Source organism: Taudactylus pleione, unplaced genomic scaffold (genome assembly GCF_031769625.1).
Source record: "Taudactylus pleione unplaced genomic scaffold, aTauple2 ptg000038l, whole genome shotgun sequence".
NCBI lineage: Eukaryota > Metazoa > Chordata > Amphibia > Anura > Myobatrachidae > Taudactylus > Taudactylus pleione.
The window spans coordinates 5,028,971-5,055,775 of record NW_028284440.1 but is presented as its reverse complement, the minus strand read 5'-3'; the positions used below and the strand labels follow the sequence as shown (position 1 = coordinate 5,055,775).

At 42.5% G+C, this 26,805-nt stretch overlaps 1 protein-coding gene across 1 annotated transcript in view; it reads left to right on the top strand.

Annotated features, from left to right (window-relative positions):
* ZFC3H1 (zinc finger C3H1-type containing) overlaps window positions 1–26,805 on the top strand; it is a 134,451-nt gene that overhangs the window by 91,376 nt on the left and 16,270 nt on the right. Inside the window, exons 21-28 of the mRNA XM_088452529.1 lie at window positions 2,574–2,757; window positions 7,137–7,323; window positions 15,114–15,305; window positions 16,278–16,512; window positions 18,407–18,512; window positions 18,594–18,792; window positions 19,113–19,207; window positions 21,779–21,889. Of these exons, the coding sequence (XP_088308655.1) occupies window positions 2,574–2,757; window positions 7,137–7,323; window positions 15,114–15,305; window positions 16,278–16,512; window positions 18,407–18,512; window positions 18,594–18,792; window positions 19,113–19,207; window positions 21,779–21,889 (1,309 nt within the window). The remainder of the gene's footprint in view (window positions 1–2,573; window positions 2,758–7,136; window positions 7,324–15,113; window positions 15,306–16,277; window positions 16,513–18,406; window positions 18,513–18,593; window positions 18,793–19,112; window positions 19,208–21,778; window positions 21,890–26,805) is intronic.

Below are 26,805 nucleotides of genomic sequence, written 5' to 3'. Positions count from 1 at the left end.
CTGGAGTTTCTCAAAGCATTGGATAAATACAGGCAAACTATATTTTATATATTCTCTCATGGTGTTTGGGAAAACTACCCAGCATTGGGCTCACCGGTCTCACCATTATCTAAGCATGATGATTCCTCTCCGAGATGTAGCTATCTCCCAGGATACTTGGGGCAAGAGGTTGGAGGGTCTTCTGAAGATTTTATTTTGCCTCTGCTCTTGTCCATTTTATTTTTAATTTTTTTGGTCACAGATGTAAGGATTGCAATATGGCACATTCAGAGCAGAGTTGATGCAGCTGACTATCTAGATTTTGTTTTACTCAGACACAGCTTTGTACTCTGGTTCACAGCAAAGGCCTTGACTATCGTTGCGGTGGTTTTGTTGGTTAATAGGTCCTACACTAAACTCTTTGGCTTCAAATATGCTTTTTGATTTCCAGCTGAGCCTGATGACCTTGCATACATTTACAAGGTGGATGTTACTACAAGTAACTGCTGCCTCTTAGCCATTTCTCCTGTCACATTGTCACTTTTATTTTGGTAATTAACATTCATTTCTCTCAGAAAACTGTCCACCTAGCACGGTGGGTTTTCTGTACTTTACAGCCTTTCCTTTTGTTTGTGTTTAGTGGTCTTCATAGTCTACTAGAAAGGTGCAGATGCTTATGGGAGAGGAAGAATTGTATACAAAGATTATCTTGAAATAACAATGCGCTTCAATATAGGATGCAGCTAGAACAATAAATAGAGGTCACAAAACTCTATAATTCAAAGACATAAAAACAATAAAGTCCCAGCGCTTCCTTCTAGGTCAATGTAAAATGTTATTCCCTCCTGTAGGTCCTTTAGAATAAAAGTACTGTATAAATGATTCTTCTTCCTTGTTCCACAATAGTTGCCACCAGGCATATATTTTGGATGTATATAAAAGAGAAAAAAAAAAAAAAATTTCCACATATAGTGAAGTACAATCTATTTATTTGAAAAACAAATTTAAAACATATCATCCTCCAGCACTTAGGGGTTTGGGTAACGTACCAGATGGAGAGGTGTATATGTACACCAGCAAACACAAGTGAGTCAAGAAGCAATCCCGGACAAAGCCCCTGTCTTCACAATCCCTGATGTAGACAATCCACTCCTCACATCTGCATCTGTTCCTTCCCCATAAACACCAACGCGTTTCAACAATTCAAGTCTTTATCAAGGTGTGCTGGTATGGTGGTTATCCCACCCTAATATACCCCACCTTACCCTCTCATTGGTTAACAACACAAGTAAGCAGCATCTCGTGAGTCATGTGATAAGTCAGGTGACTATACCCGGAAGTCATACATGCGTTCCAAATGGATATTATATATTTTATGGATTATAGAAGCATTATTTCAGAGGACTTTGAATAAAACTGATATTATATATGAAAGTAGAAGGTGCTTATGAAAGAGAATAATGTTTATGTATGAAATGCACAAAGTTTTTCCCACTTCCTGTTGTTAACCAATGAGAGGGTAAGGTGGGGTATATTAGGGTGGGATAACCACCATACCAGCACACCTTGATAAAGACTTGAATTGTTGAAACGCGTTGGTGTTTATGGGAAAGGAACAGATGCAGATGTGAGGAGTGGATTGTCTACATCAGGGATCGTGAAGACAGGGGCTTTGTCCGGGATTGCTTCTTGACTCACTTGTGTTTGCCGGTGTACATATACACCTCTCCATCTGGTACGTTACCCAAACCCCTAAGTGCTGGAGGATAATATGTTTTAAATTTGTTTTTCAAATAAATAGATTGTACTTCACTATATGTGGAAATTTTTTTTTTTTTCACTTTTATATACATCCGAAATATATGCCTGGTGGCAACTATTGTGGAACAAGGAAGAAGAATCATTTATACAGTACTTTTATTCTAAAGGACCTACAGGAGGGAATAACATTTTACATTGACCTAGAAGGAAGCGCTGGGACTTTATTGTTTTTGTTTATGTAAGAGGAAGAATTGTTTTTTCTTTGTCTTGTCTGCTACGGGTGAAACATGAAGAATGCTCTGGAACAGTGGTTCCTAAATTGTGTGCAGTGGCACCCTGGGGTGCCTCGGGACACTTGCAGGGGTGCCTCAGGTTGGTGGTCCAACACCATATTTAATTATTTATTGTCAATGTAATGTAAATATGTGGACAAACAGAAGGTCAAACCTGTCCACAACCACATTACTGAACCTATGGATGACAGGTAAACACAATTTACTTCACTTAACTACTTTTACTAAAAAAAAATTCTGAATTTCTCAATAGCAAACGTTTGGCTTAGGGATGCCATGAAAACAATGCAGATACTCTAGGTTGCCATGTTCAAAAAAGTTTGGGACCCTCTGCTCTAGAAGTACAAATTTTATTTACTTTTTTCCCCCACTATTTATGCATTTAAGTTTTTAAATAAGCTTTTGATTTTTACATAATGAAATATTAATGGTATGGTGTAGTGAAATGCTGTATAGAACTTCCATGCAGTCACAATAGCCAACCTCTTCATTGTTAAACCTGGTCAGTCTGAAATGGATTTATTATTTTTTAATTTATAGCACGTCTCCCACAGCCCAAAACAAAAGTTCCTATTCATGATGCTGTTGTCACGCAAGACGATGTCAGGTACTTTACAAATGAGACAGATGACCTTTCCAACCTGGAGGCAAGTGTGCTTGAAAACCCTCAAGATATACAACTATGGCTCAAATTGGCATACAAGTGCTTAAATCAGAATGAGGGGTAGGTAGCTTTTGTTTCGTTTTTCTTTGACTGTGCCATACTAATTTGGCAATAATTGCATAAGATTTATTTTCGTTACTAAATCTAATTTTCTCTCCCACTATTAGAATCTATTCATTGAGAACGCCACAATCCCATCATTGTTTTAGTGAAGTTAGCAGTAGCTGACTATTGTATACCTTTTGATGTAGTTCTTGTGTGTTTGAGGGTAATAAATAACACTGTGGTACTTAACAGCAAAATGTACCCGATATGCTTAGAACAAAGTATATATCAGAAATTTGTTGTCTTTGCTATTTAATTGATGGATACAGTACAGTTTGTTCAGTTAAACTAAGACACTTGCTAAAACTTTACAATAAACCATTCACAACTCTTATGTTTAGGGCCAGATCATAAGTATGTTTTTGTTGTTGGACATACTTGTATATTTGACTTCAAGCACTGTGGTTAAACTGAACCAATTTGTGTCTTCATGCACTGGTATGTACAGTAAAATGTTCTTGTATTTTTAAGTATTCCTTCATTTGCAAAAGTAGAAAATGCCCATGTGAATAGAGCCATGTTGTAAGGTTTATATTGAAATCTAGAAGAAAGGACCACACGCTGGTGTAATCCATATGTGTACTATGAGCTGAGTAGTCTGTAGATCTTACCCCTCATCTTGCTAAATATGGATCACTTGTGGGCCTTTGATTCTCTGCAATGGTTATGGTAGCTATAGCCAAACTATTGACTATTGCTGAAAGTATTGTGCAGTGATGCTCAAAAATATGTATGTAGTGATGGGGACCCCATTTCCAAAATGGCTATTCATATCTGCATATGGATCCATTTACCTCCTTTCTCCCATGTGAATTTGGCCAGGGGGCACATCTTAGTTCTGGTTCCACGAAAGGCAAAGGTACCAGTCTGGTCCTGTACTATGAGCATTTGTCTTCCTTTGCACTGAGCCTGGGTTGTAGGAACACCCCTGCTAATGTCTTCGCCTCCTTGGTAATTTTTTCTTCAGGGTAAAGACACCCAAAAAGAGCTGCAACTGAGAGGCTGCACAGAGGATGCTGTCCATGTGAATGAGAATAGGTAATCTTCTAGTCTTGGGCTGAAGCTACTCTTCTGAGATTTGTCTCTGTAGGCTTCTGCTGTCAAGAAGCCTGAGATGGCGAAGTACTTCATTGACTGGCTTTAAAAATGTAGCTGCTTTTGAGCAATGGGATTGACCAAAAATTATTTATAGCCTGTCAGTAGTTCCCAAACTATGCGCCGTGGCACCCTGGGGTGCCTCTGTACACTTGCAGGGGTGCCTCAGGTTGGTGGTCCAGCACCAAATCACATTATTTATGGTTAGTGTAATGTAAATATGTGGACATACAAAAGTGCAAACCTGTCCACCATCACATAACTGAACCTAAAGATGACAGATCAGCACAAATTACTTCACTTTACTACATTTCTGAAATTCTCAATAACAAACTTTTGGCTTAGGGGTGTCATGAAAACAATGCTGATACTCTAGTGCGCAGTTTCTCAAAGTTTGGGAACCACTGGACTACAGTGCATCGGGAAAGTATTAACGCTTCACTTCCACATTTTGTTATGTCACAGCCTTATTCCAAAATGGAATAATTCATTTTTGTCCTCAAAATTCGACACACAATACCCCATAATGACAACATGTAAAAAGTATTTTTGAGATTTCTGCAAATTTAATTAAAAAAACCAACTAAGAAATCACATGTACATAAGTATTCACAGCCTTTGCTCAGTACTTTTGTTGATGCACCTTTGGCAGCAATTATAGCCTCAAGTCTTTTTGAATATGATGCCACAAGCTTGGCACACCTATCTTTGGGCAGTTTCGCCCATTCCTCTTTGCAGCACCTCTCAAGCTCCATCAGGTTGGATGGGAAGCGTTGGTGCAAAGCCATTTTCAGATCTCTACAGAGGTGTACAATCTGATTCAAGTCTGGGCTATGGCTGGGCCACTCAAGGACATTCATAGATTTGTCCTGAAGCCACTCCTTTGATATCTTGGCTGTGTGCTTAGGGTTGTTGTCCTGCTGAAAGATGAACAGTCACCCCAGTCTGAGATCAAGAGCGCTCTGGAGCAGGTTTTCATCCAGGATATCTCTGTACATTGCTGCATTGATCTTTCCCTCTATCCTGACTAGTCTCCCAGTTCCTGCCGCTGAAAAACATCCCCACAGCATGATGCTGCCACCACCATGCTTCACTGTAGAGATTGTATTGGCCTGGTTTCCTCTAAACATAACGCCTGGCATTCACGCCAGAGTTCAATCTTTGTCTCTCATGGTCTGAGAGTCCATCAGTTGCATTTTGGCAAACTCCAGGTGGGCTGCCATGTGCTTTTTACTAAGGAGTGGCTTCCATCTGGCCACTCTACCATACAGGCCTGATTGGTGGATTGCTGCAGAGATGGTTGTCCTTCTGGAAGGTTCTCTCTCCACAGATGAATGCTGTAGCTTTGACAGATTGACCATCGGGTCAAAGCAGCACGTGTTTTTCTGTACCCTTTCCCCAGATTTGTGCCTCGAGACAATCCTGCCTCGGAGGTCTACAGACAATTGCTTGGTTTGTGCTTTGACATGCACTGTCAAGTGTGGGACCTTATATAGACAGGTGTATGCCTTTCAAAATCTTGTCCAATCAACTGAATTTACCACAGGTGGACTCGAATTAAGCTGTAGGAACATCTCAAGGAATATCAGTGGAAACAGGATGCACCTGAGCTCAATTTTGAGCTTCATGGCAAAGGCTTTGAATACTTGCGTACATGTGATTTCTTAGTGTTTTTTTTTTATTATTAAATTTGCAAAAATCTAAAAAACAAACAAACTGTTTACACATTGTCATTCTGGGGTATTGTGTGTAGAATTTTGAGGACAAAAATTTATTTATTCCATTTTGGAATAAGGCTCTAACATAACAATGTGGAAAAAGTGAAGCGTTGTGAAAACTTTCCGGATGCACTGTATGTTAAAAGCTACAAAGCCAGTTTCTTCATGGAACTATCATAGTTTATACAAGACTTTATTGCAAGGGTTTTCAGTACTCAAGTACCCCCAGCCGGTTGTATATTCGTTATTTTTGTTTTGGAAACAGGTGGGATGATTACTGACCCATCAAAATAGATTCAATGACCTGTGAATGATTTAAGAAATCCTAAAAAAAAAACCTGTTGTGAGTACTAGAGGGCTGGAGTTCTGACTTATGTAGTTTAGGTCAGTGGTTCTCAAACTCTGTCCTCAGACCCCCAAACAGTTCACGTTTTCCAGGTTACTCAGCAGGTACACAGGTGTATTCATTACTCACTGACACATTTTAAAAGATCCTACGGTGGAGCTAATTATTTAACTTGTAATTCTGTCAGGAGACCTGGAAAACATGAACTGATGCTGGCGCACTGAAGTATTTTGCCAGAATCAAAACAGACTATAGCCAGGTGGGTTAGTTCCTCCATTTAGCAGGTTTGTTCTGGGTAGCTGGCATCAGAATATATATCCACTCACTCTTCTGTATCAGTGGGTGCTCCATCCAGCAAAGACATGGTCTACTGGCCACACGTTTACAAAATTTTACCAGTTTCATGTTTTGCATCCAGGGATGCTAACTGTAGGCACAAACGTTTTATGTTAAGCTGTGCTTGAACATGCCTCCTTCTAGGGGCATCTGTGGAATGTTCTCATGGAAGCAGTGTTGCCCATATTGCACAGTACTGTTCCTTGTTTGGGATGCTTGTTTAGTGTTACTTTGTTTACTCGATCCTTTGAAGCTTTGCATTGTGTAAACTGGAAAGAGGGTGGGACCACTTTAAGTAGAACATAACTTAGGGTAATATGGCTTCTCGCATAATTACATTTTGGTACTTTCTAATAAATTCCTTATGGTCATGCTCATTTTGCACTGTAACCTAAAAACATTTATGTTCATAATTTCTTTCCAATAAAGCTAGTTTCTTTTGACCATACTTTTAAGATTTCCTTTGTATTGTATTGGTCAGTCTGAATCTACCCAATTTGTGCACGTCACAAAAAGTATTCTATCCAAGCTGTGACAAATATGTATACCTTTTGTTGGTTCCCTTCTGTACAGGTATGTTCAAACATACGAAGTCATCGCTGTTCTCCAGGGGATTGTTTCTGACATCGCTGTAGGAATTATTTCAGCATTCGCAATAGGTTCCTGTTTGGTTCTGAAAGAGCTGATTTAATTAAAGGGCATACATTTATGGTATTTTTCAGCAAGACATGTTTGCTAATTATTTGACATTGCTTGTAGAATTTGTGTTTTGTTATTGATGCTAAATATTTGACACAGCATAACCCTTTAAGTTGCATTGTGAATTTATTTATTTGTAGGACTTTCTCAGAGTGTTTGGATTCATCATTAAATGTGTTATCCCGGGCACTGGAGCATAATAGAGATAATCCAGAGATCTGGAGCCACTACCTCAAACTATTCTCCAAAAGAGGATCTAGAGAAGAAATTGAAGAAATGTGTGAGACAGCTGTAGAATATGCCCCTTCCTATAGGATTTGGTGGATGGTGAGTATTTGGACTTTTTTAAACAAGAGTATATTCGTTCCATGTCCCCTTGCATGGGAATTGTTACTCCTGCTATCCCTTACTGCCTAATTCCTCAGCAAAATTATCTCACCCCTTTCCATTGATTCTAGTGGACCCTTTACTGCCTGGGAGGTGTGGGGATAGCGTGTTGGACATGTATCCATCTGCACAGTTCATGTCCCTCCCATTGGCGTCCCATTTTAACACTGAATAGCAAGGACTTTCTTCTTCCTCCACTACGAGGGCACGTGAATGACACTGGGGTAAAGCCTGAAGAGGAGAGTCTGGGCACCAAATAGTTAATGAAATTACCCAGGTTCCTCTCCTCTATACCCTGCCCCAGTCACAGGCCATCAGTTTGAGTTTGGTGCCGGCAGGAGCTGGGCACCATCTTATAGGAAGGCTGCTTTAGGATGTCCCTCGCAGTTTATTTACTTTATTGCACTGTAGTTTTTACTGAGTGGGCAGTGTAAGGCGCACTGGTGACTGGGTCATTAACTTCTGCCACAAGCTCCGACACATCCGCAGCCATCACTCACCAGGGACAAGGTAAGACTTTCCCCCTGCATGCCGTGAGTCGCGGGTTCAAGGCTTTCACTGCCGGAGCAGGAGACCTCCTGCGGTGCTGGCAGTAGGCTCCCCGTCTACCGCGCTTCCCACTAGTCCACCAGGGATTAATATATGGAGCCAGGGGCTGCCATGTACACTAGGGTTATGCCAGACGGGGGAGGTGGGTGCTTCCCTGTTAGTCCCTCCTCTAACCCTGGGGCACGGTTTCCCTCTGCAGGAGTAAGCCCCAGGCAGATCCTCCCTTCTCTTCTCCTCCCCCAAGATGCTGAGCACCCATTTTACAGCATTGCCAGCCTCAGTGTTGGAGAGAGAAGCTGAACTCCGGTCTCCTCTCATAGCCTGCTCCCAGCAGCTGCACTAGACTGCTCCTTACTGCACTCTGGGTTTTAAGAAATGCTTCATATATAATCACCAACGTTTCAGAGCTCACCAGGCTCTTTTGTCAAGGTACAAAGAGTAAAAACGCATTACTCACCTAAATGGACGAACCCACCTACCAACAGCGCGTCCGAGCAACAGAGCACCGGAAAAGACCACACCCGGAAGTGACATCACCTAGTCTGCTGACCTGAAAGTTTACATTGCTCCTATCAACCCAAACATAATCACCGGAATAAGTGCTCAAAGTAAGAATAAAGAAAACACACAATAAAAAAAAAAGGAATATATACAAAGTGCTGTAGAGGTATGATTACTAAATGAAAAAACGTGCATGCAATTACAAATGGCATCCGAAAATTAACACTACAGCTGCCACATAGTAGAGATGTTAGGACCATTGTTGTAGATAACTGGCAGCATATAGAACCAAACACCGGGGACAATTAACTAACCCCTGGTATGCAAAAAATAACACATAAAAAAAATGCAAAAGAAGTTGCAAGAAAATGCAGGTGCAACAGACTCATGTTATTTCAAAGGAACAGTACGATGTGATACATCTTAATACATCGTATCGTATGGTCATTTGTACAATCGTACCTTTTCTAAATACAAATCGTGCAGAATGTCAAGGGAAGAATTTTCAAGGGAATCGTATGCGAGATCGGATCTGATAAAATCGCCCCGTGAAGGCCTGTAATGTCTGTTTTGATGACCAACGGGTTTATTTACTAAGCAGTGTTAGGAGACGATGAAAAGTAATAAGGTGCCAGCCATTCGGCTCCCAACTGTCGTTTTTCAAACAGCCTGTTAGGAGTGGATTGGCTGGCACCTTATCTCTTTCACTCTGTCTCCTAACACTGCTTAATAAATAGACCCCTAAATCTTATATTTCTACCTCGCCTATAAGCCATGAGGGGTTTCTTTGTCTTTAGAAGAATGTAGATCCTTATCTGATGTAACTATTGTCCATAGGGCTTTAGATGCCCTCCTTACCCTGAACTAGCAGCAGTGTACTCAGTGGTCCAAATGAGTTGTTCATCACATTTTTTACGATTAGTTGGACCAAGCAGTGTTTGCCTGGACATGGATAGAACCTCCTGTTTCTAATTTCTTAACAATTTCAATAAAGTATTGCGGTCAGTGGGTTTTTATATATATATATATATATATATATATATATATATATATATATATATATATATATATATATATATATAACTTCTGTAGCGATATTACCCTCACTCAACCTCACTTTAACATCCAAGAAATCAATTTCAGAGTGGTGACACTTGAATTTGAACTTGATTGGTGTACCTGCAAATTGATATCATCCATCCAGGTGACAGTCAATAACAAACAAGGTTGTCTATATACAACACATTACCTTGTGCCATAGGGAGTTGTAGAAGTAATTGCTCTTCAAAATTCAACATAAAAATATTTGCGTATGATGGGGTCACATTGGACCCCATCGCACACCCGGTCAGTTGAAGAAAAAAATTACCATCATGGATAAAGTAGTTCTGAGTCAAAACAAGATCCCACGCCTGTACAAATAGAGGTACACTGATATAGACCTGTTGTGGCATAGATTTAAGAAACTTCTGGTTGGCATTAATGCCATCAGCGTGTGGAATAGCAGTATACAGACTGCTGACATCCATGGTACATAAAAGCACATTATCTGGAATAGGCCCAAGTTGTTGCAGAGCCAGCAAAAAAACAAACACACACATATACATAGAGTGTTTGTGTGTGTGTGTATATATAATATATTTATTTTTTTACAATATTTGGGTGTGTGGGGGGATTTCTGTGACTTTCAGGATGTCCAGAAATAAGACTACCAAGGAGGTAGGCGCTACAGCATTGCACACATGTAAGAAGTGTCTCACTGTAATTTCACCTCAGGATACAGAGCACAATGGCCTGTGTGCCAGTTGCTTTTGGGGCCCTGCAACAGGTGGTTGCGGCCATGAATTCTAGTCAAGAAACGGCTGACTCAGGTATTGTCACAGTTTACACAGTCAGTCCAGAGGTTAGCTCAGGTGTCCACATCCTTTCAGTAAATGCTAGAAAAGGATAGGGCTCCTAGACGTAGGTCTGCTCCATGCGATGGCTCCGCTCCTTTATCAGGCAGAGGTTCGGATTCAGAGATTTCGTCAGATGGTGAGACTAGTGCTTCCATTAACTTAGATGTGGAGATGTCTTCTGTCCCAGAGGAAACTATGTCCCCAGTAGACATAGAGCATCTTATTAGGGCAGTAAAATCTATTCTTCTAGTGGAAGACTCTGAGAAACCTCTTAGATCCAAGGCACCCGCTTTTAAGAGGCAGAAAAAGACGGTGACGGAATTTCTGCCCTCTTCACAGCTAGAAGACCACCTGGTAGAGGAATTAACTCACCCTAGTAGTTGCTTTCAGGTTTCCAGGAGGATTGCTACCTACTACCCTCTCCCAGCAGCGGATAGAGCCAAGTGGGAGTCAACTCCCCCGGTAGATTCCCACATTACTCGTCTTATTAGGTCATCCCTCCTACCTATCCCTAACACTGCATCTCTTAAAAATCCTACAGATGGTAAACTGGAAAATTTCTTGTGACCGCAAGGGCTCTAGCTCGTCCAGCCCATCAGCTTGGGTGGTTAAAGCTTCGGCCGCTGGGTAGATGCTTTGGAGGAAGGACTTACCTTTGGTGCACACAGAGGTGACTTGGTCACTATGGTTACACACGTTAGAGAGTTGGCTTCTTACCTCTCTGAAGCTACTATAGATTCAGGAATTTTAACTTCTAAAATTTCAGGCTTGGCAGTTGCAGCCAGAAGAGAACTCTGGGTGCGCACGTGGAAGGTGGATATGGAATCCAAGAGGGTCCTGGAAACCCTTCCCTATTTGGTCCAGTGTTGGACAAGATGGTGATTACGTTGGCAGCATCTAAATCTACCTTCTTGCCATCTGTTGTCACTGCGGGACCTAGGACTTCAGCATCTCTCTCCTTTCGGGCAGAGCCATTTCCCAGGAGCCAGGGTTCGGCCTCTAAAAGCTCCAAGCCCAGAGGTAAGCAACCCTGGTCCACTAGACATCCAGCGGACAAGCTTGCCGCATGATGGGGCAGGCCTCCCCCCGGGGGATCTCATAGTGGGAGGCCGGTTTCTTGGGTCAGAGACGTCGTGTCTCAGGGCTACGTTCTCCTCTTTCGACAGCGTCCGCCTTCCCAGTTCATTTCCATCGCCCTTCCTACACAGCCAGAAAAGGCATAAGCTCTCCAGGAGTCTGTTCACTTTCTCGTGGCCTCAGGGGTCGTTAGTCCTGATCCCCTGACCCAGAGAGGGTTAGGCTTTTACACCAATCTATTTTTGGTTCAGAAGGCGAATGGCTCCTTTCGACCCATTCTCAATTTGAAACACCTGAATAAATTTCTTCAGATTCCCAAATTCCGCTTGGAGTCTCTTCGGTCCATCTAGCATGGGAACCGGGGGACTTTATGGCACCGTTGTATATACAGGATGCCTACTTGCATATCTCTCTATTTTCCAACATTTCCTCAGGTTTGCTATACAAACCATCCATTATCAGTTTCAGGCATTACCCTTTGGTCTGTCTACGAGCCCTCGTGTGTTCACTAAGGTCATGGCGGCAATGGCAGCACATCTGCACCGCAAGGGCGTCAGAATTTTACCGTACCTAGATTACTTGCTTCTCCCGACAATTCCCAGATCACATCCATCTGACTGTAGAGATTCTACATTCACATGGATTAATAATCAATTGGAAGTAATCCAGCTCTCTGTCCCAGGAGATGCTCCACCTGCGACCCTTGCTGGAATCCAGAGCTCAGTTTTCCTTCCTCCGGACAAGATCTTGACCTTGACCTTACAAACCAGAATTCGCTCCTTTCTCAGAGTCAGGTGTCAATACACTCGTGCATGCAGATTCCTGGGGTCCTTGGTCTCAACGTTCGACATGGTGGAGTATGGTCAATTCCATTCCCTGCCTCTGCAAAGGGTCAGCCTACAGCAATGGATCAAGTCTCGCCCAAACCTCAAGGTTCTGACTTTCTTCCCCAGGAGGTGCGTCTTCCCTACCGTGGTGGCTCAAACGCTTCCATCTGGACAAGGGCTGCCCCTTTTGGTTCCAGGACTGGGTCCTTCTTACCACCGATGCAAGCCTTCAGGTTGTCACCTAACCTTTCAGGGCCATTCGGCACGTCAGGAAAGCCAGCTTTCCATCAACATTCTGGAACTTAGGGCCCTGTATACTGCACGGTGTCAGGCACAGCACCTCCTGCGGGGGGACGTCCGGTAAAGGTACAGTCAGACAATGCCAGAGTGGTGGCCTACAACCACCACCAGGGAGGCACTCAGTCAGGGAGCCCTGCAGGAAGTTGGCCGCATTCTTCGCTGGGCAGAACATTATCTTCCAACACTGTCTGCGGTCTCTATCACGGGAGTGCGGAATTGGGAAGCGGACTTCCTAAGTAGTCAGGATGTTCATGCAGACCAGTGAACGCTGCATCCAGATGTCTTCAAGCAACTGGTCCGCCGTTGGGGCCTACCGTTCATCGACATGGCATTTCGTCACAATCAGCTGCCAAGATACTGCTCCTGCACCAGGGTTACGGAAGCTCTCCTGGTGTGGCATTTCGTCACAATCAGCTGCCAAGATACTGCTCCTGCACCAGGGTTATGGAAGCTCTCCTGGTGTATGCTCTAGCAGGTACTTGGACCTCCCCTCTGATTCATGTCTTCCCTCCGATTTCAATGATTCCTCGGGTTCTCCGCACGTTCAAGCTGGAGGGAGGCACTTTGATCCTGGTGGCACCAGATTGGCCTCTGCGCGTGTGGCACACAGATAATCTTCTGGGCCTCTCCGTCAACTCCCCACTGCGTCTTTCCCTGCAGTCGGAACTTCTGTCCCAGGGCCCATATCTCCATCTGGATCTGGCACGTCTCACTTTGATGGGGTGGCTCTTGAGACATCCATCCTAAGAGCAAAAGGATTTTCCAGGATGGTCGTTTGGACCATGCTGCAGGCTAGGAAGCTTTCTTCAGCACGTGTTTATCACTGGGTTTGGCGTACCTATTCTTCTTGGTGTTCGACTAGAGATCTTAACCCCAGGTATCTCTGCCTTTCCCGTATCCTTTCTTTTCTGCAGTCAGGCCGGCTCTCGTCCCTGAAGGTCCAGGTTTCAGCCTTGTCTGTTCTCTTCCAGAGAAAGATAGCTCTGCTCCCTGAAGCGTGAACCTTTTTCCAGGGAGTCCTCCTTGTTCAGCCACTGTTTGTGGCTCCCTGGGACTTGTCTTTTAGTTCTCCAAGCTCTCCAGTCTGCTCCATTTGAGCTGACTCACGTGGAAGACTGTTTTTCTGCTAGCTATCGCGTATCGAATTTGAGCGCCTTATCTTGTCGCTCTCTGTTCCTTGTTTTCCATTCATACAGGGCTGTGCTGCTGACTCGCCTGGGCTTCCTTCCCAAGGTGGTAGCCCACTTCCACATCAATCAGGAGATTGTTACCTGCGTTCCACACTGTGGATTCTTCTCAGCCAGAAGCTTACTTGGTTGTGGTAAGGGCTCTCCGGCTTTACGTTAAGAGGACCAGGGAGATTCGCAAGTGGGATTCTCTATTCATCTTATGACGTTCATAAGAGGGGCTGGCCAGCTACTAAGCAGACCTTGGCCCACTGGCTCCGCTTCACCATTCGCCGAACTTATTTGCGAACCTTTCTACCCCATTCCTGGTCAGTGGGGACTTCTTGGGCGGCACACTGTGGGGCTTCTGCAGAACAGCTCTGTAAGGATGCCACATGGTGATCTGCACAAACCTTCATCAGGTTGTATGCCTTCGAATCTTTTGCGTCCTCGGGCACCGGTTTTGTGCGTTCTGTGCTCACTGCAGCTCAGGAGCGTCCCCGCCAATGGGGACTGTTTTGGGACATCCCCGTGTCATCCCTGTGCCCCCTAGTGGCAGAAGAAAAGGAGACTCTTCTTACCTGTAAGTCTTTTTCTTAGATTCCATAGGGGGCACAGGGTAACCCACCCTGACGCACCTGTCTGCCCGGGGATGTTTCCTTGGTGACCTGGCCGGCTGTACTTTCCATGGTATGTGGTGTTCTGTGTGTGCTTGTGCTGGCCTTCTTTCTTTTCTCATCTGCCTCGCTCCTGCCGTGGGCTTGCAAAGTATACTGGAGGCCTGTGGCTGAGTATAGAGGACAGGAGCCTAGGCTTGTGGGTAGTTTTATTAACTATTTGGTGCCCAGACTCTCCTCTCCAGGCTATACCCCAGTGTCATCCCTGTGCCCCCCTATGGAGTCGAAGAAAAAGACTTAACAGGTAAGACCTAAGTGCAGCTGCTCAGTTCCAAAGAAAGAAATCCTGGTATTCTTTGTCTCAGAATAAGTACAGTAATATGACTGAAAACAATATTTTCATACATTGGGGTCAATTCATTTAGGAGTCAGGAGGGCACGTTGCAACAACGGAATAACGGCAGCTGATCTCGTGGCATGATCTTACTCCTATGGGGCTGCATGCAAAGATCCATGAGTCAAGCGATACCAGAAGTGCAGCATATAACCTTACTTGCATGTGTGTCTCAGTGGAATTGACCCCATAGTTCAAAATTCAGACTAATCACAGTTGTGTTAACAAGCATGGTAGCAAGAAACTATAAAGTAGGATTACCTCAGAAGAAGTATAAAGAAATATGCAAAGTACATCTGAAACACTTTCTTCAGACCCGTTGTAGTGAAAGTCCAACACTCCAGTCCAACACTTTCTTCAGCATATTCTTCTATAATTTTTTATTTTTCTTTGCACTGTAGTTCCTGACCTTGGAGAATTCCTTTGATGGGAAGGATAAAGTGTGCAGTCGAACATTGCAGTACCTGATGCAGAAAATAGAGGAAGATGAAAGATCCGACCAGATTTCACTGCAATGTCTAGAAATGTTACTATACCGAGTACATCTGCACCTGTTTACAGGAAGACTGCAAAGTGCGCTTGCCATTTTACAGGTAAGTAAGTTGCTACATAGTGACAATGATTAAGAGTAAAAAAAAAAAAAAAAAAATTTGGGAGGGGGGACTTATTGAACATTTTATTTTTTTGTTCTTGTCCTGTTTAGTAACCAAGCAGAAACCAATTTCTCTTGTGTTTTCGTGTGTCCCTTCAGCAAATAGTCTGTAAAGCTGATGACACTCCTCTGTGCTATAGTGTTGCTTTGATGCTTATATGCAGAATCACCCTGATGGAATTAAATGTAATTTGTTACGTTGTGACAGCTGAAAGTAAATGATTCATTGTTTAAAATAAGTTAAATAAGGAGTTTATTTTTCTCCTTTAGGTAATCTGGGTACACATTAGACGATGTGTACCCAGCACTATCTCGTGAGCGACGGGACTCTGCATGGGTGCCGGCATCGGCAAGTGCATACACTTGCCGGTGCTGGCAGTGATGGAGCGACGGCGGGGGGGTAGCGGGCGTCCTGCTGCATTCAGTAGCATGGCACTGCTAGCTACATCTTCAGATCTTTCTGCATGTACAAAAGATCTGAGTATGTGGCAGACCTGCGGCATCGTGTGTACACACTGGACGATATGAACGGTTTGTTGTTCCGATGCGTCGGTATCAGCCAAAACGCTCAAGATATTGTCTAGTGTGTAGGGGCCTTTAGGCTTGTCTGACACGGCCACAACGTTACTTTGCAGCACTTTGTGAAATGAGCCCTTCAGAATGTAGGAGACAATAGTGTTAACCACATTTGCATAATATTTGAATTTTAAAATGGTAAAGATCTTTTACATTACTATAGAGAAATATTATGGTCTGTTTTGACACTGGCATTGTGTTCATGCCAGAAATGATGGTACATCCAATCTTTTTAATGAATGGAGAGTTGATTCACGTTTTAACCATTGTATAAATATACAGCATTTATTAAGCACGTTTTACAAAGCTTTAACTTTGTTTTTAATGTGCTTCACAGAATGCTTTAAAGTCTCCTTGTGCGAAGAGTATGGCAGATCACCTTACTCCCAAGGATCGCTGCTTAGCATGGCTTTCTTACATTCACCTCATGGAGTTCAGTAGTCTACCTAATTTCTATGACTCAACAATTTCAAACCACTCCAGGATAGTTAACAAGGAGCCATCTCTAATACCTTGGCTGAGTCCCCAAAGTATAACGACTGATCCTGTCATGTTGCTTGCTCTATTTGAAGGTGTGTCCTATCGTTGCTGTTTTGCATGTGTACTTATTTGTGTTTTTTTGCTTTGTCTACAGTATTGCAGCAACATTTGTTTTACTGGACAGCAGGATTGTTTTAAGGCCTCATATCTGAGGTCGTGTTTATTTGTTTTCCTATTTTTTTTGTTGTTACTGGCTTACAGCAATATATTTGAATGATCCTAACTACTAGCAGAGATGCAATATACAAATGTAGTGACTGAAATGGTGATCCCACCCCTTCCTCTCTGATTTATGGAACATGTTGGATTTACTAAAGTTAATGTTTCTTTCCTCGATGCCAATCTCATTGGCTCATCAAAATGTTAAATCAGTATAATGTAAAGAATTCAGACTAATGGGGGAAGCGTCAAAAATACATAAATACAACAGCAGCAATTATAGCACCTTTAGGAAAGGCGTAACAGTGATACTGCATTGAATGTAACCGTAGCACATAAGATCTAAATGTGCAGCACTTTTGCCTATCATTGCCCACCATTGGTTATATGATCTGGACTTGATTCTCTGCTGCAGAGACAGTTGCGGTAGCAGTTATCCTTCACTGTTACCCTACTGAAATGTGTCTACTGAGATGTCCAGAAGACATGCTGATCCTTGCAGTACTTAAAAAATTAATAAATACAACAACAGCGAACCCCACTGTGACAAGGTTTAAGAACATTGAAGCCCTAATCCTAAAAATATCAATTGAATATTAAACATTACTCGGGAGAGGGAATGTGAAGCAAGTTTAACCTTTTAGTTTTATGATGTCTTTTTCTCACCACACCTGCATTGAGCCAAGTGTTTCTGAAATTCTGCACAGCAGTAATGATCTCCAGATTACACTGGTGTTCATCCCATTGGCTGGCTTGTCCATGTGACGTCAATATTAGTAGTCCATAACAACCACCAAAAAACCAATCAAGGTAGAATAAGTGCCAGTCACATATCCCCTAATCCACACAGAAACAAGTTAGGAGAGCTACACATTGCTATTAAACAGCTTCAGTAATTTTTATTGTAACTTGCATGCACATTACAAAGATGCACTCCGAAACAGGCTCACAGCCTCACAAAAGTTGTCACCCCCTTGTAGCACTGAGTGAAAGTGAGGGGCCTGGAAGGGTGGTGTGCTAGAGCAGAGGTGCTGTCCTGCTGCTCCCGGTTATAAAAGAATCGCATAATAACTGATGTTGCTACTGTTCTAATTGCTTAGCCCAAAAAAGAAGCATGTTATATTCAAGGGAAACAGGTGGACAGCCATGTGAGCGGATGACTAATAATTTTGATTTGAAAACAAGAAAGCTGCTCATAGGCAATAATGGAGATGTTGCAATATCTCAAGATTTAAGGTGCCCACACACATAGCGATTTTTTTTTTTTTTTCCCCCGATCTGGCCGATTCCGAAACGTTGGAATGACAGATCGGGTAAAAAATGGCCAGATCGTGAGTCCCCGATCACGATGCGCGCCCCCGCAGGTCGCACATCGCATCTTCAGATCTGCCGTGCAGTACGACAGATCTGACAATCTAGGACACAATGCACTATAAAGTCTGGCTGCAGGAGATCGGATGAAGATTGGACAGCGTATCGTGTGCATATTGTGTGCTGAGCTGCCGGGGAGAATTTCAAGGGACATCTGACACATCGTCAGATCGTAAGTATATCAGTATGTGTCTGGGCACCTTAAGATGTCTGAAATAGAGATCCCTTGAACATTATGTAAGAAATGGTCAATGTGATATATTAAATCTCACATAATGGATCATAAATTATTATTTGATTACTATTTAGTGATAGCCGCCTTTAAGTTTTTTTTCAAGTCATAACCTTATAGAAGATTAGTATTGACATGCGATCTTATTTCTTCCAATTTAATAGCTGCTGTATTTTCTTGCTCGGATGAAGACCTGAATGCCAAGGAAAGAATAGAAGTTTGTCTACCCCTTTATAAAAATATGATCTCATTACAGCTTATGCTTAAAAGGTAAGAACTTAGAAAGCACTGGCATTGGAAAGCTAATTTTCTTCTGTGTAAATTTATATACCTTGCATGTTTTTGGTTAAGGCATTTTGCAGCCGTGAATCTTTGTAAGCAGCTGCTGGACAATTCTAATGCTAACTGTGATATACTGGAGGCTATAAGTTCTGTGTACGTCAAGATTGGACAGCCAGAAAATGGAATAGATGTCTGGATCGCTGCATTCAGAAGTAATCCTGGGAATGCACAAATTTTCTATAATGTCTGCAAGTTTTTAGGAGAACAGGTAAAGCAATTTTGTGTTGTGTTTTGTCTAGTCCTTAAGTGTGTCATCCCTCTTTCCAATTCTAAATGTCCTCTTAATTCAGGTTCTGTTTAGTGGGTTTTTTTTTAAATGTATTTACAATGTAATCACTGTACTGTTAGAGCACAACCTCCTGCAGGATCACTTGCAGTTAAAAAGTTAGTAGTTTAGTTTTGGGTGGCGTTGTAGCTCCCTGTATTTCTCTATACAGTAAATTTTGCTATTTTAGATTTGATTTTTTTCTTTTTATTTATCGGAGTTGAGATGATTAGGTTTGTTTCTCAATTTTATTCTGTTTGCAGGGACTTAGAGAGAAGATATCATTTTTAATGGAAGAGTTTTTAAATTCGTTTTTTGAAAACTCGGATGAGAAATATAGTCCAACCGATCTTTTGAGGTAAAGTGGTGTTTTTTTATTTTTTTTTATTTGGAGGGGTGTGGTGGAAGGTTTTGTGTTTTTCCTTACATATATGCCATGCCACTCTTACATTACATTCATTTGCAGTGCTACTACAGTTTTTGAGAGTCTCTAGTACAGTTCATTGTCTGTACAGTTCACTCTGTGTTAAGCAGACAGTATACATTTACCTAAAATGTATTTAAATTCTGGACCCCACGAGAAATATTGTAAAGATGTGAACTACACCTCCACTCATTTATTTGTGAATATAAATTGTACAATATTGATTAGATAGACGTATCATTGGTGTAAAAAGATCTGTTCAAAAGGAATACTTTTATTTTACGGGTTATGTGCTTATCTGTGATTTTCCAATCGAGCATGTGGAAATAGGAGTATAGAAAATCATCAATACAGTGGTTAGTCATTTTTGATGGTGGTTTGCAAGGTAAAGGTACTGCAAACCTAATACTTGAAATCAAGTTTTGTACACATACAATGAAGCCAGATACAAATAGAATATGATCTGTGGAGTAACCTGTAGTAACATAATATTTCAGAGAAGCATCTAGTACTTCTTGCAAGTCATCCAGTAATAAGTGAAGCTGCCCTTTGCCCTTATAGAGTAAATTACTTCTAATGCTGGGCATACACTATACAATTATCTGTCCAATCTGGCTGGTTGGAATGAAAACCTGGTAATGTATGGGAGCAAATGACAATTGACCATATGTTCCCAAACATTGGAAAACAGACAAAAATGGTTGTTCAGACATATTGGTTAAAACGCACAAATTTAACCAATATAATTGATCTTTTTGTCCGTTTTCCAGTGTTTAAAACCATGTGATCGACTGTCATTTGCTCCCATACATTACCAGGTCTTCATTCCAACCAGCCAGATTGGACAGATAATTGTATAGTGTATGCCCAGCATAACTTTGAAGAATAGCTGATAAAATGTATATATTTACATAAAAAATGTATATCAGAAGTCAGAGGCAGGTGTGATTCCTGTACTGCTGATGATATACTGTTATCACACAGAAATATACATGCAAAGAAAACCAGTCGGAAAATTGGCATCTCACAATGCATTAAAATTTGAAACGTTCCACAGACATAATATTCAATGGTGAGGCCTCTTTAAAGTGTATCTAAGGAAAAGAAAGAATAGTGTTTAAAACATATGGAGGATGGGGTTGGTCTCTAAAATAGCAATATTCATAATACTTCACAATCAACTTTTGATCTTTTATTCATTAAACAGGTCATCTACAATTGTACCACAATATGTATTACTGTGCAGAAGCATATTGAGAGGAGGGGGCCCATGTTCGCTCTCAGTCCGGGGCCCCCTCCTCTCTCCCCTGCTGCAGTCAGCGAAAGCAGCAGTAGATTCCGGGCACTAGTGTGATTTCCTACTGCGCATGCGCATAATGCCTTGAATATGGCCACGGCGGCCATTTCCCAGGCATTTTGTGTAGCGCTACACTGTGGGACTTCGGAGAGGTAGGTATAAAAAAAAGAAAAAAAGGTGTGGCTGCAGGTTTTACGGTGCGGGCCCCCCCTGGACCTAGGGGCCCATGTGCCCCCGCACCCATTATAAATACGCCCCTGTTACTGTGTCTAGTGACTAGGACCACCTTTTATGGGTTTATTTGACTCACTTGTGTTAGATTTGTTGTGGGTGCTTGTAAAGTCAGGGGAAACTAAATCCCTAACCTATAAACTATAGAAAACTATTTGTTGGAAGATAGCTGTATATAAACAGTTATGGGGTTGTATCTTTTTAAAGTTAATACAGCGTAATTGGTTAATGATTGGCTATGTTAAGAGGGAAACTGTTTACATCCTGGTGGCTCTGAATCCCCAGGAGCTGAAAAGCTTTGGATATGTTAATGTGGGTTAGGGAAACTGTAAGCAAATCTCCCATAGATTCCCTGGGGAATATATTTAAGACCTGGCCCAGAGACCAGAGGGAGTGGCTGATGGTCACGTGTTTGGTTGTCCAATAAATCAGGAAATCTTACTCTTCAGTAGGAGAAATCAGAACAGTCAATGGTAATCTAGAAATAACAGAGAAAGAGATTGGGTGCAAACCAATTCTCTGTCCAGGACTACTGAAAATCAGCTGAATCCTTCTAATAAAATTGTTGCTAAAGCTAAATTTGTTATGTTAAGCAAATGCTTTGCAGAAATCCAATGTAAACAAGTAACCCTACAGTATGTCATAAAATTGAGTCTAATTTATTTGTAGAGTGAGAACATAAACTCCAATGTTTGTCTTTTCGCTAAGACAGTAGACTTGAATGGAATACGTGTCCATTTTGTACTGTAAGAAGGCTTTTATCATTTTTATTAAATGCTGAAGGAACAGAATAATTTTTTTTTATTTGTGCTATAAACCTATATTGCTCTATGACTACATAAGCAAGTGATCCCCATGTTAACCCCTTAACTTCTCTCCATCTACTGAGGGAAGAGGGGAAATAACTAATATGGGGTGATACAAGATGCACATGAACACAGCATATGACAGGCTTTTTTTTTTTCTTCCCATTTCAGATATCTTTTGAATTTCACTGTGCCACTGGATTTCAAAGCACCAACATGCAAAGTAGATGGACCTATTAATATTTCAAATATGCAAACCCCATACCTCTGGCTTGTTTTCTGGTGAGCTTTTGGAGTGCCATTTTAACATAACTTTAAAGTGTGAAACTATAACAATGATATATCACTTTGGTTTAGTTTGAGTCACGTTTGCTGGTTTTATGTGTTGCCATCCTCTAAAATGCTAGATTTCTATTTTTCCTGGTTGCCTTACTCTAGGGATAGATAAAATACCTCTCTCAATTTGTGCAGTAAAATGGGAAATGCTGCCAAGATAACACTTACAAAGACTTCTCATTACATCCTATAAATAGACAAACCTAAAGTGGAAAACCAGGCACTTTAAACCATAAACATGTTAAGTCATAATAAAATGATTATAACACCACGTAGACAAGGAAACTGTGGATATTCCAACCATAATAAGGGTGATTACAATTCAGTGTCACAAGGAAAAAAGTTGGCTTTAATTTCTCAGTTAGATATGGTTCCTCTTTTATTTATTGTAGGAACTACCTTGGGGATATGTGGTTTGGAGGAAACCCGACACCAAACGGTCAACTCTTATCGGTCCCAGGATGCACTGGGTCCTCTGCCATATATACCCCACCTCACGTACTCAGTTTTTCGTTTGGTGCTGCAGGAGGCGCACAGTTATAACAAAACACGGGACTGTTTTCAATCCCATACTGTTTTTTTTTTTTTTTTTGGTTTAACTCTTGAGTTTAGCAACAGGGCGTATAAGATGTCCATGCTGCAACTCCATCTACCCCCAACGGTGCCGCAACACCAATAACCTGTGTGGTCTGGTGATTTCGGCAGGGTCGCAGCGGAACCTACTAAATTGCGATGCCGTGAGCAGTACTGCAACCGGAGGACATGGAGAAGTCTGGTAAGAGCGAGTCAGTCTGGGCTTCCAGCATGGGAGATGTGTGGAGGCTGCTGCAGTGAGTGCCCGGTTCGCCACTCCCAAACTAGGCCAACGGGACAATATCGCTTGGCACGGGCTTCAGGCGCATTCTGTTGCTGAGAGGCCAACGTTCCCGATTTGGTTTGTGCAGCATAGGGGAAGTAAGCTCTCACCCCGGCAGCCCCTCCCCTGGGCCAGGCTATGGACGTTTTGTGCTTTTGGGTCGCTTCGCCCACCACGTTTCTGTGCTCTGAAAGCGGTTTGGTCTCAGGAGGTGTTGGGAACTCCCTGTATATAACTCTCCCCCATGGGACAGGTATATAACGCTCTATATCCCATCAGTCAACTCTGTTAGGGTTTTGGATAGTTGATACAGAGCCCATGTGCAACTAAAGGTTGTATCTGCATTGATTAGCGCTGCTGTGTTTATATACTGCTTTTTATTTTTAAACTGTCAGTTATAACTATCACTGCTATTTCTCCTCATTCCTCTGGAGGGTATAGAGGTTTTCTTTGTACTTCACATTTACTAGATATTTGTGAAGGTGCTAAGCGTAAAAGGAAACAGGAGTTCATATAGGTTTTAATTGTGACTGTCCGTTCTAACTATCACCGCTATTGCTCCATTTAACCCTCAACTACCAGGTGTGTAGGGGTTAAATTGTACTTCACATTTAGTTGTGAAGACTAAGCTGCCCATCCCCCTCTCTCCTACTAATTAATGGAGATGTTCAGCTGCAATTGAGTATTGCTGAGGGGGAGATTTGGGCTCACTCTCTGAGTATACCTTTCTCTTAGGACCAAGGTATATAGTACTGGAACCCTAACAGCTTTTTCTGCTTGTATAAAGTTGATTCAGTGCCGATTTGTAAGTATATTTACACATGGGCATTAAATCATAGTCACATTGGTTGGATATATTTAAATGCATGTAGATCCTACCAAACTTACATTTGCAAAAGGGCATTAACATCAACTACCCAAACACATAACATATGCTAACTCTGCTGTTGAAAAAAATGTTTGTTTTCTTTGTTTTTTCCAAAACCCCAATTACCTGGTGAATGGGGGTTAGAGTGCTTCAGATTTAATTTTTTCTGTGAAGGGGGTCACATTGCATTGTTAACCCTACACTTGTGGTAGGTTACTTGCATATATTTCCCATGTCTTGGCACAAAGGAAACAGGAAACTGTTGTCCCTGTGCTGGTTTCATGTAAGGCTGTGCTGTAGGCCTCTCAGGATTTCATACAGGGTGGACTGTGAGTTGATTGCTATCCACCACAACAGTCCACCTCGCCAGCACCCGTTCAGGGGTCACCTTGAATGTCCTCCTGGTCTCAGGTTATGACACAGTTAGTGGGCAGCCCCCACATTGCCTCCCACTTTAGATTTCCCACAGTGATTATAGCTACCTTCTCTTCCTATACATCTTTCCTGGATGGAGGGTTACGTCCACTCAGTTCAGAATCTGGCTTTTTAGCATCTACCTATCTGCAGATACAGGCGAATAACGCATCAGCCATCTAAGCATATAAATGGACTGGACCATCCTCTCAGTCCACCCTGCTTTCAGATTCTCGTACATTATCTGAAGGGGCAGAGGATACACTTGTCTCTTGGCCTATCTCGGAGAGGAGGAGGCATCAGTGGATGTTCCTCTCTAGCAGGGGTGCTTAATTCAATCCTCATTATAGAAGATAAAGTACTGGCTCCTAAAGCCTAACAAACCTGGTGTTCAGACACCAGAAGGTGATTTAGGCTGGATTACCTCAATCTGAACAGCTCACTGAATTTAAGGGGGAAGCATGGAATACTCTAGATAAATTGTTCCAGATTCCAAAAAGGCTAGTGTCTTTTTACCCTCTCCCACAGGGAGAGTGCATTAGGTGGGAAATCCCACTCCTTACTATGATTTTTTTTACGTGATGCCTTCCTAGGGGTTACTCCCCAGAAGACTGTTTGCACAACTCCCCTGTCAGATTCTATCTAGGCCCTTGCCCTCTAGTAGAACCTACATCCAAATCACACTGGACAGATATGGGCCCAAGGCAAGAGACCCCTCAGCCGCCTTCGTAGATGCGCAGGAAGTGGGGTGGAGTCTCAGGTTGGCTTACCTGTTTCCTCCATTCTCTCTTCTACCAAGAGTTCTCTGTAAATTCAAGCCAGAGTGCGGCAGTGTGATTCTAATAACTCCGGCTTGGCCCAGGCGCCATTAGTTCACCGAATAAAGAAATACACAAAAAAAGTAGGCGGCCTCTAAGAACACATATCAGGGAGTGTGTAGACTTTCAAAAATATCAATAAAACTCCCGGGAGTATAAGAAATTTCTATACACACAGTATGTATTTAAATTAAATAACATGTCTTCAAATGAAGCTATCAGTTCACCAACCTGATGTATCTCCATAGATACTCCGCTCAAACTCCCTCTTCGGCCGGGTCTGCTAGTGCAGGGTCCCTGCCTACATCCAGACCTACCTCGTTTATCTTTGACTGCTTGGCTCCTGAGTCTTCCGTTTTAACAGCAAACTCGATCTGTAGGACCTTTGTGGGCGGTTAGGCATGGCGCTTCGGCTGAACAGCTGTGCAAGACAGCCACTTGGTCTTCCGTCCATACCGTTATCAAATTCTATGCATTTGATACTTTTTCCTCCCAGGATGCTTCCTTTGAGCGGCGGATCCTCCTGTCTGCTCAGGAGCATCCCCACCCTTAAGGGAACTGTTTTAAGACATCCCCAAGGTATTTCCTATGGACCCTGAAGAAGAAAATAAGAGTTATGGTATAACATACCTTTTTGTTAACTTTTTCTTCGAGGTCCATAGGGTTGACAGGGCACCCACCCTGACGCAACTGGCTTCAGTGGGATCTGTTCCTTCTGGTCACTGATTCCCTCTCTTATTGTATTAGTGTTTCTAGTGTAATGTTTACTTCTCAACTTTCATTCTCCCGCCAATGGGCTTGTTTACAAAACTGAGTACAGAAGGAGGGGTACATATGGGGAGGACCCTGTGCATCCTGGGACCGTAAAGATTTGGCTGTTTAGTGCCGGGTTTCCTCCAAACCACATATCCCCAAGGTAGTTCCTCTGGACCCTATGGATCTTGATGAAAGAGTTTAACAAAGGTATGTTATACCATAACTCTTATTTTTAAGAGGACAAACAGGCTTTACATGAAACCAGCACAGGGTCCTCTCCCTCCTGATTCCTTTTACTTTTTGACATATCCATTATAATGGTAACAATGCAATGTAATGTGACAACCTTCACAAATAAATGTGAAGTATAAAGAAAAACCCCGCACATCTGCAACAGAGGGATGAGGAGAAAAACAGTGATATTTATAACTGACCACTTCAGATATAAAAGGCATTAACACAGTAGCTAGCAAACTGTCATATACAATGCATATGTAAATTTAGTTGCACTGGCCTCTGAATCAACTACTCAAAACACGATGTTTGGTAGGATACAGAGCACTATATATACCTGGCCCATGGGAGAGGTATATAGGGAGACTGCCGCAAAACCTCCTAAGACCAACAGCTACAGCAGCTCACAGATAGTGGACTGTGAGCATCTCGTATACACGAGGCGGGTAGGAGGAGCGACCCAGACGCGCAAAAACATTTGAAGGGTCGGGGGAGCAGCTGCCGGGGGAGCACCTACCACCCCTAAGCTGCATCAACCGGCCGGGCACGCTGGCCTTGTGGCAGCAGAAGCGTCTGCTGCCAATCCCCGGCGTCAGATAAGGCCCCGATGGTCTAGTGAGGACGCGGATGCCTCGAGACCGGACTGCAGCGGCTTCCGGTGCTTCTACTGTGCCGGAAGCAAGGACTGCTGCGCGCGATTCCCCGTAAGCAAGGAATCTCTTTACCTTCTAAATCAAACTCCTGGAGGTTTTCATACTGACATCTGACTCACTGTAACTAGTACTATTGTACTGTTTACACCAGCGCCTGGGTACCCTGAGTAAAAAAGCTTAAATTGCATTTGTTTGATTAATTAAGAAAAGTTAGATTTACTCTTGCAATTTGTTTCAAAACACTGTTGGGGCATTTTGCAGCT